Source organism: Cynocephalus volans, chromosome 4 (assembly GCF_027409185.1).
Source record: "Cynocephalus volans isolate mCynVol1 chromosome 4, mCynVol1.pri, whole genome shotgun sequence".
Lineage (NCBI taxonomy): Eukaryota > Metazoa > Chordata > Mammalia > Dermoptera > Cynocephalidae > Cynocephalus > Cynocephalus volans.
The window spans coordinates 49,179,728-49,192,904 of NC_084463.1; the positions used below are offsets into that span (position 1 = coordinate 49,179,728).

At 45.2% G+C, this 13,177-nt stretch overlaps 1 protein-coding gene across 1 annotated transcript in view; it reads right to left on the reverse strand.

Annotated features, from left to right (window-relative positions):
- Positions 1-2,798: 2,798 nt before the first annotated feature.
- The window catches only part of LOC134376748 (death-inducer obliterator 1-like), a 37,668-nt gene continuing 27,289 nt past the window's right edge, over positions 2,799-13,177 (reverse strand). The window contains 12 exon segments of the mRNA XM_063095231.1: positions 2,799-3,831; positions 7,386-7,581; positions 8,483-8,573; positions 9,345-9,497; positions 9,793-10,297; positions 10,539-10,674; positions 10,937-10,990; positions 10,993-11,043; positions 11,187-11,303; positions 12,455-12,614; positions 12,754-12,819; positions 12,821-13,163. Coding sequence (XP_062951301.1) covers positions 3,152-3,831; positions 7,386-7,581; positions 8,483-8,573; positions 9,345-9,497; positions 9,793-10,297; positions 10,539-10,674; positions 10,937-10,990; positions 10,993-11,043; positions 11,187-11,303; positions 12,455-12,614; positions 12,754-12,819; positions 12,821-13,163 — 2,552 coding nt within the window. The 3' untranslated portion in view covers positions 2,799-3,151.

A 13,177-nucleotide genomic window follows, 5' to 3' on the forward strand; every position in this document is an offset into this window, starting at 1 on the left:
CCTCACTGGCTGTCATCTGTCTGGTCCTGTCACATTCTCCTCCTTGACCACAGGCTGACACAAGGAAGAGGAAGGAGGAGGAAGGGACGGGCGTGTGTCTGTGGCACCAGCAGTGTGGACACCACATGATGCGTGTCTTGTCACCACTGGGATTTGTGTTTTGTTTGCTCTTAAAGATGTAAGTACCTAAGAGCATCTGATAAACCTTCATTATGGATGTGATTTTAATTAAGTCCTTAGGAGTACTTGATTAAATATGTTCGTAACTGATATATAAATATTTGGAAAAATTAACTTTGTTCAATATTGAATTTAATGTTTAAGTGTTTAATATGCAGTGTTTAAATATTTTTTAAAAATATTATTCAATAGCTTTATAGGACTAGGAAATAGGATGTTAAACAAAATATGAGAGAGAGGAAAAGAAGGTTAAGGAAATATTCCAAAATGTCAACAGCAGTTAGTGCTGGGTATAAAATTATGGGTGACTTTGGTTTTCCTTCCTCTCTTTTGCTGAGTGTCCTGCAGGAAGCAGGTGCAGGACCCGGTGGCTACCAGTCGAGTGCCTGGCCCTGCCCTGCCACTGAGTGCATGAGGTCCTGTCTGTGCTTGAACCCACGTGGTTCCTGCCTTTCCTTTTCAACCCTCCTGTTCAGGCCCCTCCCAGGGCACAGCCACAGCTAAGGGCCCCACTGCTGCCACCGTTGCTGATGCCATGGAGTTCAGTGGGGCGAAGGGTCTGGTGTGGCATGGAGGGGCACGGGGTACCTACTCCCTTTGGGTGTTACCCTCCACTGGAGGCACCAACACCTTCGAGTTTTCTAGAGAGATGGCTCTTTCCACTTTATGACACCTGCCTCAACAGATGTGCCAGGACTAGGAGCCACACCCAAGTGGTCCCTGTGCACTGGCAGCCCAGGATCTCTGGCCTGGGTATTTCTCTGCCCTGTGAGGTGGACATGGCTGTGCCCTTGTCTAGGGACGGGCTGGGGCTGGACTGCTCACCTGTCAGGTTTCTAGAGAGCCATGCATGGCACAGTGCACAAGTGTTGTGGGTGACGTCGGCCAAATGGCACTATGGGCTGGAGCCATTAGAGCTGGTCCTGGAGGGGATGTCGGGGTGGACAGGTGCTTGAGCAGTGGAAGGAGCATGGCATAGCTGCCTGATGCAGCAGGAGGGTTTCAACAGGGCTTTGGGGTGAACGAGAATGAGACCAGACAATATCCGAGGCCTGCAAGGCCCGAGGGCTTTCAAGTCGGGGCATATTTTCCCAGGCATCTGGGAGGCCACCCTGATGGGAACCTGCAGGCCACAAAGTGTGGAGCCAGGGGCTGTGCCAGGCACCCCTTAGTGTCTGTGTAGTGGAATTGGAACTTCCACTCTCTGGCAAAGTGTCACTGTTGGGCTGGATCGCAGACACCTCTGCCTCGTCCTGTGCAGGTCCTGAGTCAGGTAAGGGAAAGAAAAACCGAGCAGCTGCTGGCAAAGTGGACATGTTTTATTCTTCAGACACGAGCTCCACCGACCTGCAGTTCAGAGCCGCTGCCTTCCATACGAAGTACACAACAGCGGCAATGAGCCAAGGGGTGCCCGGGTTCATGTGCACTAACTCTACTCTTACATCACTTGTTTACAAAGGATGTACCTAGTCACACCCAGCCGGATATGAGGTGAGGGGACCTGACAAACCAACTCCACTTTCCTCACTGTCAGCTACCAGGAGCTCACTTCAGAGCAGTCTTCCACGAGGGACACCTACACATGTGCCACCACTCGGCTTGACAAGGCCCTTGAGGTGATGGGGCCATTGTGGAGGCAGTGCCAATGGCTGTGACAGCAGTCTGAAGGGAGTGGGGGCTGTGTGGCCAGCACAGGTGGTCAGAGGGGTCCCCTTATGAAGTCACCTCCCTTGTTACACTTGCCTCAGGTCTGCCTGAGCTTGTCTGCGAAACGAGACACCAGCCCCACTGAACACTCTGCCACACAAGGCCTGTCCTGTCTGGGCTGGTCAATGCTTTGTTCAGGAATGTTCCCTTAGGGTCTATGCTCACGGCAGAGTTGTGGACATAGGTGCTTGCTGAGAAGCTAAGTGCTGGCCCAAGGGTGACCACATCGATCTGTCATGTGGAAGGTGGGCCAGACCCACACCCACATGCTCCTTCTAGTCGTGGCCACACACCATCTCCCCTTCACCTGCAAGTACTGAGTCTGGGCCACCAACTCTGCCCAACCAGTCACTTCCTAAGAAGCCTGAATGGCAGCTGGATGCTCCTTTGAACCCCAATGAACTGGGATTAGGGGACAAACTCCTGCCCAGGAGCCACATGCTCAGCCCATCCCTGCACCTCCTCACTGTTACACTGTGACCACGTTTCCCCCTTCATCATACTCTGTGGTTCAATGGGAGGGAGGCTCCTTGGTGGCCCCCAGCAGGGGTGTGTGACACCTGCAGAGTGATGAAGAATGTGGGAACCCGGGTGGCCAGCCATGAACTAGGCTCATCCCCCAAGTTCAGGAAGGGGCCGAGGGCAACAGAAGCTGGGGGTCCAGGTGCCCATATCCAACCTCTGACTGCCCAGTGTTAGGACAAAAAGGCTGAGTGAAGACACACGAGAAAAAACTCTTTGTAGATATTTATTCTACTTCAACTAACAGAACCTGACAGCCCAATATACAGTGATAAAATACTCTGCAATATAAATACAACTTACAGAAATTTCTATCAACAAAACCTAAAGAAACTAACTTCATTTTTACTTTTGTATATTTAAATTAGAAGAAAAAAAAACCTTCACAACATATTAAATATTGGAAATGACCCCTGCTTTAAGGTAATTTAACATAGCGACACTTGGTTTATAACACAAACACCCCAAATAGACATGTTCTCCATATTTCCTTAAAAATTTGTGCTATAAAGTGAAAATCTGTAGTGATGTGTAATGCAATAGACTCCAAAAGAACATATGAAATTCTCTAATTTTGCATCTGAAAAAGTTCATGAAAATATAAAAATTATCAACATGTATTTGTACAGTCAAATAAATTAGCCAGGTTTTCTCTTATTTCACACTTCAGAAGGACTTGAAAAATACAACAGGCATATCTTGTACTTCACAGTGAAAAGTTTTCTATTTAGTTTGTAGTTTTTTAACTAATAATCACTATTTTCCCTCGCTTGGCGAGCTGTGCATCCAAGGCTCTCTCCAGGTTCTGCTCTTCTTCAGGGCTGTGCGGCTGATCCTCCTCCTCTTCCTCTAGAGCCTGAGCCTTTGAGAACTGACCAAACTGCTGAACAGTCGGATCTGGCCAAGGAGCTGCGGACACCCCGTCGTCTGCCTTGGTGTTGGAGTCCTGGTGGAAGGAAGGAAGAGCTCCGACAGACTCCTTGGCAGGGGGCTCAGATGATTTCTTCTTTCTGAAGAGAATTTGCAAGATGGATTCCAGCGGTGACACAACAGAGGAATTTGCTGTAGTGACTGCTGCTCGCTTAGTGGAGGCTGTGACAATCTGGGTAGCTTCTGGCTTGACGGATGACTGTATTTTTAACTCTGATGGTTCTGGAAGAGAGGGTGGAGGTGGAGGTGGAGGGTACCCTGTGGGTGCGGTGCCGACAGCGGTGCCTGCAGGGTACAGGGGACACTTGGAAGGCTTCTCCTCAGACCACGGGGCTGCAGTTATCTTGGGGTAGATGGAACCTTCCACTTCTTCCTGTTGAAGTCGGGGCCGTTTCTTCTCAATTTTGTCTAATTCTCCAGCACTTGAAGGACGTTTTATTTTATGACAGATTACTAACCCAAGGATTATATTTGGACATGGTGACTCAAGACCTGAAAAACAAAATATTGTGTGAATTTTAGAATCTAAATCCAGTTTTCATCTTTCAGAGGTAAATTTTATTAAGGGCTTTCATGGAGAAATTATGTAGCAAAATAAAGCCAAGTGATTGATAAGCTAATTGCCAAAGACCAAATGGTTCCCATCCCACGAAGTCACCACCAGTCCTACCGAGCCCTGATGGCGGCTGCTGAAAGGGAGGGATTAGCCCCCCAGCCACCAACTACAGAACCAAGGGCCCAATTCACGAATAAACTCACTCCAATTGTCAGAACTTGTTACATATTTTACAAAAAATTACACACAGTGCTAAAGCAATAGCATGGTGCAGGTGGCAGGAAGGGCACTACAGCAATGACTAACGTTAACCTGCAGGAATCAAAAGTGCGTGTGGACCACATGTCTTTTAAACGAACGCATCTCAGATACGCTCTTATGGTGCCTCTTGTGACATATCCAGAAGGTAACAGCACTTTTTCTCGTTCACTTATGAGTTGCAACACAATGACCAATAGGATTATAATGATCAATAAAGCACAAAAACCATTAGGTATATTCATTAGTTTCTGGTACCAGAATTACAATGAATGAAACAATAATGCTGACTGAAATAGCTAAAGTAGATGTTTGAGGCTTAGAAAAAAATTCAATGAGCATTAATTTATCAAAAACTAGCTAATGTTTGAGTCTTTGTAAACACAGGGCTTGTGCTTAAGTAAAGCGCCGAGGCATTCAGCACACTGGTGGGGAAGGACAGTCACACGGAGACAGACTGGGAGCTTCAGGGCACAGCATCAGTTTACAGAATAGGTATTTGTTAAGAGACGGTTACTCCAAAGATCCTAAGTTGTGACAACTTACATCAGGAATGCTAACGTTCCCATAATGATCCCCCACCCCCACACTCAATCAAGAATTCCCAAAGGGGAACTAACTAAACAGCCAAGTCACAAACAGTAACTTACAGAAAAATCATTCACGAAGGACAGAATATTTGTTTCAATAGCATAAGGATACAATCAGTCAACCTGTATAAATTCAATTTACAGATAACATTACATAATATACAGGAGGTAATCACACTTTTTTCTTACAATTTAAACCAGTGCTAAGATTGTCCTGTTCTTTTTGTGATTTAGAGATGATCACACATAACTTCACATGGTTGTTTTCATAGTTCTAAATATGTTTGCTGTGAGTCTTCCAAAATTCAGTACGGAATTGATTACCGACAGCTGAGCACACAAGTGCAGGTGGATGTCCTGCCCGCCACTTAGGAGGAGGACACCAGGTTGAGCTGGGGCAACCCGGCCTCCGCAGACTGACGCCGCTCTGTTCCCCTCCCTGCTTAAGGGTGTCCTAAGGCCTCCTGCTTCACAGGCTGCTGTGTAAGAGATTCGTGTTGAAGGCACCCCTGGGTGAGCTGTGATCACAACATATCCTAGTACCACGCCACCCTCCTCTCATGAGAACTTTCTGTCATAATGTCCTCTCCCTGCCCCATCTGGGAACAGCACTGTGTCAGCAAAAGAAAAGGCAAAGGAGGGGATAGCATCTGGCGTCTGGCCACCACACTGAAGAGCACTGCCAAAATTTCCTGCTTGGCCAATGCGAAGAGCAACTTATCAAGTTAATTTCCTAATTAGCATTCATTATGGGTATTTTATCTTCAAATACTACTTCTTTCACCGTAATAGCTATTTACCGAATACTTTATAGCTAATTTAAACAGACAGTTTTGGGGTTTGGTCAATTGTTAAATCAGCTATCATGGCCTTGTGGACCAAGTACCTCTGCTAAAGATGGTCCCAGAGCTTCAGTACAGGTTTAACTGCTGAGCACATTCGGACCTACTGAGTCACAGCTGAAGTTCTGTCTGTGGGGCAGCTCTGTAAGCCAGGCTCTCTCCCTACAGAACTTGGTCTCAGGAGCAGAAGTAGGAGTGGGCTTGGCCGGGGTGGGGGTGGGGCACTGGACGGCAAGGACTGGGGGGGTCTTTGCATGGGGAAGTCACCAGGGACTACCTCACTCAGGGAAAGGCTCAACTTCTAAAGGGCCAACATCAGGGCTCTTGCACAAATCAAGTTTCTTGCATGAATCAACTGCATGTGATTTGCCCAGGCAAGCCATTGTGTTAAACTCAGGAAGACACGGTCCCGGGGCTCTGTAAAGTGCTTCACTCCAACTATCTTTTAATAGCCTAATATGCTTATTGATAAAAACAATTAGTATATCCCAGCCCTGGCAAGCTGGCTTTGACCTTTGTTGTCATATTCATCATAGGTGAGGTTACTCAATATTTATGTTTGTCTTGAAAACAGCAAGCTGTCTAGAGATTGGCATCTAATAAGCAGCTGGTTTTTTAGATACCTTCAACTCTTGCCCATCTCATCTGCACACACTGGGAAATGATCTAGTGAAGCTCCATGGTTTTGAACATCCCCAGCAATCTTCCCAAAGATTTTAAATTTAAATAGGCCTGTCCCAAAATGTGTACTCCTATCCTGAAATAGTCAAATCTTATCACTTGACTCACATATTTATGTTATGTTATGGTTGCATGAATATTTGAAATATAACTAGCACCTTGGAAATAACTTATATTCATGGATGAAACAATAAAATTCACTTATCTATCTTGGACCTTAGAAGCAATGTTTACTGAGTTGAAGTGACTTGTCTCAAATTTAATGGCGCTCTACACTGTTGTCAGACAGGTGTGTCCAGCATGACAATACCAAACAAATGAGGGCAAAGGGCAACATGAGCACCCCCAACTGTGCCCCACATCTAGGGGAGGAGCGAGAGAGGCCCAGGTTTCCCGGGAGTAACTCTCTGGGCTCACCCCATTTTGACAGCTCCTGTGTCATGAGTATTTACCTGGAGAGTGGTGTGTGTCCCAAGAAAGCACAGAAGCAGAGGCCATGCCAGCTGCAGCAGGGAGGAGGCTGCCCCGTGGGAGGCCGGGCACCAGCTGGGCATAGGATGCTACTTACCCACCTCCCATGTGAGGGCTGCTGTGAGGTTTACAATTCATAAAGTGTGTGAAAATAAGCAAGTAGGTATGTGAGATATTGAAAGACCAGCTGCAGTTAAAATGTGCCATCTTCCACTTCCACAGAAGCGACACCCCCACCTGATGCCCTCCAAAACACCAGCATGTACTGTGTATATGAAGACTTTTTAGCTCCATGTCTGTGTCCCTTGAGTTCATGGTGGAAGGTCTAGCCTCAGACTCAGTGGTTAAAATTAAGTCACATGTATGGGAAAAGAAACCAAGGACAAGGGGTACATACTGATACCAATCAATACCTCTATGGGCATTTAATTCCAGAAAGTTGGCACAAGCCAAGCCCATGCCAGGTGTTAAGAGTGGGCTCCAGTCGGTGCATGGGCCATGCTGGGGGTGATGGATTCCAGCCCCCAACACAAGCCCAGGAAGTGGAGGGGCCCGTACAGGATCCCAACTCAGCAGGACTCCATGTCAGGGGAGAATATGTGTGGGTATCACATGCTCGTAATTGCCACCCAGAAAGTTGGTGCTTACCTGGTCCCTCAAAGGGCAAGAGTGCAGATGGAATATGGTCCTTAGCACCCAGTGGGATGAGGTAGAGGTTCTTGATGTGCCTGGTCTTATTAGGTACAACACCAAAACGGCCACGACTGCTCAAGTAGGAGTAGAGAGAAATGTAGGCAACCTCTTCTTCCTCTGTCAGGGGGTGAAAGCGGATCAGACAGAGCTCCTACAATGCAAACAGAGGACAGGGGAAAGCCTTCACCTGTGGCTATGCGAGGAAAGCATCTGCTTTAAAATTTTTACCCACACCTCAAAGGTACAGCCTGAAATGGGAGATTTTAGCAATTGATTTTGACTTTCATAGCCTTATTGTCCAACATTTGAAACAATGAAATAATGAAGTAGTAAAAGAAACTCACAATCAAGCATCCTAATGCTTAACTCAAGTCTTGGTTTCAGCAGGACACCCTTTAAAATGACTTCTACTCACAGCCTCAATTTCAGAGAACTGTCCTGTGAGAGGCACAGGCCATGTAAGGTGTAGGCTTAGCTGCGTCTGGAGCAACGTGTAAGCTTTCCCGCATGCACAGCGGCTGTGGGCACGGTGAGCAGCTGCACGATCTGCAGCCATTCCCTGTGTGTCTCCACATGGGAGGGTTAAACTAGGCACAGGGTCTAAACCCTTTTGGGAATCTGATGGAAAACTGTACATACAGACACACGCAGCTGTAGCTAAACCTCAGGGGTTCCCAGAAAATCAAAACCCATTCAAGAGCCCAGGCTCGGTGCCCTTTGCCAGATCACCTCCAAATTCCCATTGTACTCCTTCAATCATAAAAAAATAAACATAAAAATGAGGAAATAAAGTTTTCACATTTTTTTACTAAAATGTAATCATATATACATGATTACAATAAACAAGAAAAGAAATTTCTATCATTGTATTTCTCAAACACACCGCCACATAGGAATGGAACTATATAAACTTATTTTAACATTCACCTGAAAGTATCTAATAAGTTGCAGGCTGACATTTCAAGTGTTAACCATCAAAATGAAACGTTAAAAAAGATGTTTAAATAAGCTCTATGTTCCATTGTTGCAGAGACTATACTATAAGCGGATACCTTAGACACAGAAGACTTGAGTTCACCAACATAATCCCAAACCATCTTCGGTGCGATCCTCCCACTGATGTGAATTATGTTGGGCAAGTCCAAAAAAAAAGTACTTTGAGTAAATCACCTGTGAAACTCTAGTGTTCAAAAAGAGACTAATGTAGTAACATGAAGGCACCAAACAACCCAAAATTCAAGAAAACAACAATTCCAAGGAAAATGGTGATAACTGTATTAAATACTGACTGGTGAACTACCATCAAGGATTACGACCTCCCAAACTCAAAGGTGGTATAATAACCTTCTGACAAACAGGATTGTTTAGAAACTGCTGCCCAACCTTTTTACGTTATCTTTTGTGAACACACACACACACACACACACACACACACACACACACACACACACACACACACACACACACACACACACACACACACACACAGTAAAGATTCAGTTATTACCAGGACAACTGACTTGCCACTCCTTCCTAAGGTCATAAATTCTAGTGCCATCTTTGTTAACTTTGAAAAATGAAAGACCTATCAGGGGGTTACACCTGCCACCCACACTATGCAGGTTACAGATGCCTGGCCATGCTGGTGGCTGGGCACACACGTGTGGTAAATGCCCTTGCTAAACAGATCACTGCTAAACAGATCACTGGGCTGCCCAACTGCTCAGTCAAATTTCAGCTCTGTGCAAACTGCATGACCTGCTGACCCACTGTGGCAACCATTATCTTGCCTTTGGAGGTATTTAAGTGCCCAGGCAGCCAGCGTAAGAGTGTCACATGTCTGCCTGTAGTAGAGGAACTCCTGTGAAAGACACATACACACAAGCACACACACATACACTTTTGGTACTAACCTCACTGAGATAATCAAAACACCCAGAGACAGGATATGCCTTAGTGAGAGATTTTGCTACACTTTTCATGTTAATAAATCCTTTCCAAACGGTGCTGAGTTCAGATAAAAAGCGGTTCGTATCTCCTTCTGCAGAGGAATGTGACCCTGAGACACTGTAAAACAAAACCATGAAAAATAAGGAAATCTCTCTGTGTACAATCAGAATTTCAAAAGAATGAAGAGCATGTGTTTAAAAGTAAAAGTAAATTCCTACAAGTTTTAGTAGCTTACTTTTGTCAATTAAATGCTTTAATCATAATGATATAAATAGACATTTTGGTCAAAGAAAAAATAACCTGAATTGTATTTCTGAGTAAAATTCAGAGTTGAAATCACCAATTGTCTTTCCATTCATTAGTTTAAAAGAAAACTTCACTGGCTCTTTCAGACTATATCTGAAATACACACGTGATATTCTGTGATGGAACTGACAAGTGTCCTGGGTCAGGGGATGAGGACGGCTTAGCCAGTATGAACCTGGGCACCATCACAGAAGTCAAAGCAGGCATCGGTGTGTCTTGTTTGGTTTCTACCACATGGGCACTGTCTGGCTGGGCTGCTATGGAGGCTGTGACTGTGCACGATCCACTTGGAGCAGTCCTGGAGTCCCAGCTGGACATGACGACAGTGGTGACAACCGCATTCCCACGGCCTTCCAGTGGGGAGAGCTCAGGAATGACATCTCCTGGGGGCCCAGGGAAATACTTTCTCTCCAGGTCTGGATGAGAAGCACTTTCCAGGTCTGGCTCAGAAGCATTTCTGGGCAGAGTTCCTGGTATCCCTTCATCAGCTGAGTTAGGAACTGGATCAGATGGAGAGTTGGTACACTTGGATTTTAAGTCTTCTTTCTTAGCAGAAGCTAACAATTTCTGTTTTTTCAGAGGTGGCTCATCTTCTGATGAGGAAATCTGACCTGAGGTAGATGAGGAAAGACATGGTGAGAAATCTGACACATCCAAGAGCACAGCGTGCTCACGAGCAGGTAATTGCTTACGAGAATCCAAAAGCAACAATGCAAAGAGAGGAGCTAACTTCATGAACTCCAGAAATCCATTCTACCCCCCCCCCTTTTTTTTTTGGTTTAAACTCACCTTTACAAGGATTAGTGATTTTAAACAAAATCCAGTTTAACATTATCCCAAAATTATGCTCACCTGTACAGATTTTACAATTTAGATTAAAAAGATGCGCCTCATGGTGGCTTGTTGTGTCTTTCAACAAACTGCTACGAATGTCCAGAAGGGGCTGGGGGCTTTTTTCAGGGACAGCTTGTACTGATTCTTGCTGTTCCTCAGAGAAAACAAAAAGGTAGGTCATTTATTTTCCAATGCCACTTCCAAATTAACAGCACACATGAAAAAAGGTGGATGTGATGAAGAACCATCAGAAGAAAATAAAAGATCACTGGATACAAGTCCTTGAGAAGTAATGAAATTATATATATTTGTTATAAGCTCAGTGTCCTGCCCAATAATTTAAGACACCTAAAAACATTTTGAATGGAGAAATTTTACTCTATCTTTTCTGAACCCTGATAATACCAAATGCTCACACCTAAGTCTGACACGGGTGTATAATCTTTTATATTGGGAATGGTTTCCTGTTTTTAATGTCAGTCTTTTTGCTTTCATGGCACAATTTACTTCTGGATTCTATCACCTAAAATAAAAAAGACAAAAATCAAGCCCTCCACCTTGTTTTCCAGGAGGAAAGCATATCACTCCTGCAAACAGTGTATTATTTGACTTCTGGTAAAGTTAAGTCTCTGGTATCTGAAACAGCCATTCTGAGTCAGTACTCACAGATGTCATCAGTTTCTCTTTCCCCCGGGAAATTTCCTTAGATCCAAGTTCTTCTGGCTTCATTCTCACAAGTTTTGCCAAAGAGATTTCTCCATGCAAAACACGACGGAAGAGTCCCTATAAAGAAACATCATTCATTCATTCATCCATTCATTCAAACAATATCTGTGTGTGTTAATGTGGAGGCTAAAGAAACAACAAAGCAGCACAAGAAGCTCTGCCTGGAGGTTCAAGGACCACTGGACATAAACCAAAGCTTTCAATGGAAGGCTGCACTGCACAGAGCCCTGCAGAGGCGCGACCTCACCTGCCTCCCCAAACAGTCCCTTGAGAGCACGCACCAGGCCGCCCAGCTGAGAGCAAATGGAGGCACAGAAAACATGGGTTTCAAAGTCAAGCAAGGCCCATGTTGCACTGATTCTTCTTTAAAAAACAAAAAGTCACCTCTGCAGGAAAAACAAAAGCATGTACACAATTTGGAATACAGGTCAGTAAGATACAGTTTTAGGAATACAGACAGGATGAAATGACTTGTGCTGGGGGGCTTTTAACCACGATGAGATACAGAGTATCTGACCCTGGTTCTACTGCACAGCTAAGAGCTCAGAGAGTGACACAGAGGACCAGAAGACTGTGAGCCCTGGAGGCAGGAGGCAAGAGACTGTACCAGACATGCAGCTCAGCCTTCTCAGATTTCATTTCCATTTTCATTGCAGGAGAACAGCCCCCACTCCACGGCTGCTATGAGGACTGAGCTGCCCTGCAGCACCTGTCCAAATGGTGAGAACTGGAGGGGCTGTTCCTTATTATTACTGTGAAGTAGCCCAAATTCTCGGGCTCACTCAAGTGAGGAGAGAAAAGAAAATAAGGCAGAAAAGGCTGTCTGTAGCCAGAATATGGTCACACCCATATTCTAGGTTAAAGAATCTGTACTTTACTTTAGAGCAAATGAAGGGATGGACATGTAATTTGGCACTGCAATGTTTAGAAGAGGCTAATCTGGTGAAATAAAAGATGAACTTCAGCCAGTGAGATCCCTGATAAGAGTCCACTTAAGGTAGGGAACAGAAAGATCCGCAAGTAACACCAAGTACATGGGGCCATACAGAAGTGTCACAGAGGATAAAAATACTTTCTAACTTTCATGGAAAGAATATAAATGTTGCAAATGCTCTTTGATGTATTACTGTGAAACTCAGCGAATAGAAAACACACACCAAGTTTCCTTCTGCGTCAGGAATATTGCAGTACACAGAGACCACACACACCTGATTTTTAGGATCCTTGAGGTTGAACAGGAGGCTGCGGTATTTTCTCATGTAGCGAATATCTGTAACTTGAAACAAGTTAAATATTTCCTTCTCCAGATGAAGGGTGATGTTTCCTACTTCTTTCTCAGTCATGATTAAGTCATCACTGTCACTGACTCTGAATCGAATGAAAAAGAAACTACATAAACCCCTTGAATTTGGATACATTACATTTTTGAAACAGTGGGGCAATCTCAAAATGATCACGCCATACATGGAAGAGCTGCCACAGATAAAAGCCAAGGACAACAGCCCACCTTTTCCACAAAATCTCTTTCAAGGAGCGTCTTATATTCTGCCGAATTTGTGAACTGGGTTGTGACTGGGCAGGCCACAGGGAGAGAAGTTGTTACCGGCTTCCCAATGGCACCAACCAAAACAGCAGATCTAGGGAACTGTCTGGAAGCCGCCGTCTGCCTGACAGCAGAAGTGCCACCTGATGGGGTGGCCGAGAGCCACAGCTTTTGGGAGATGGTGCCCTTGAAGCTAGAGGGTGCCTTTTTAATGGACGGTTGAGCTGCTGCCACATTAGCAAAAGGAGGAGACTTCTTTGGAGCGAGATGTCTTGGCGATGGTCCTTTGCCCACCAAGCAGCCCGGGCGGGCTTTTCTCTTTGAGCCCGAGGCCACCGCTGCCTTCTCCTCTGCTCTTCCGTCTGCCTTTCTGGCTGCAAGAGAGAGC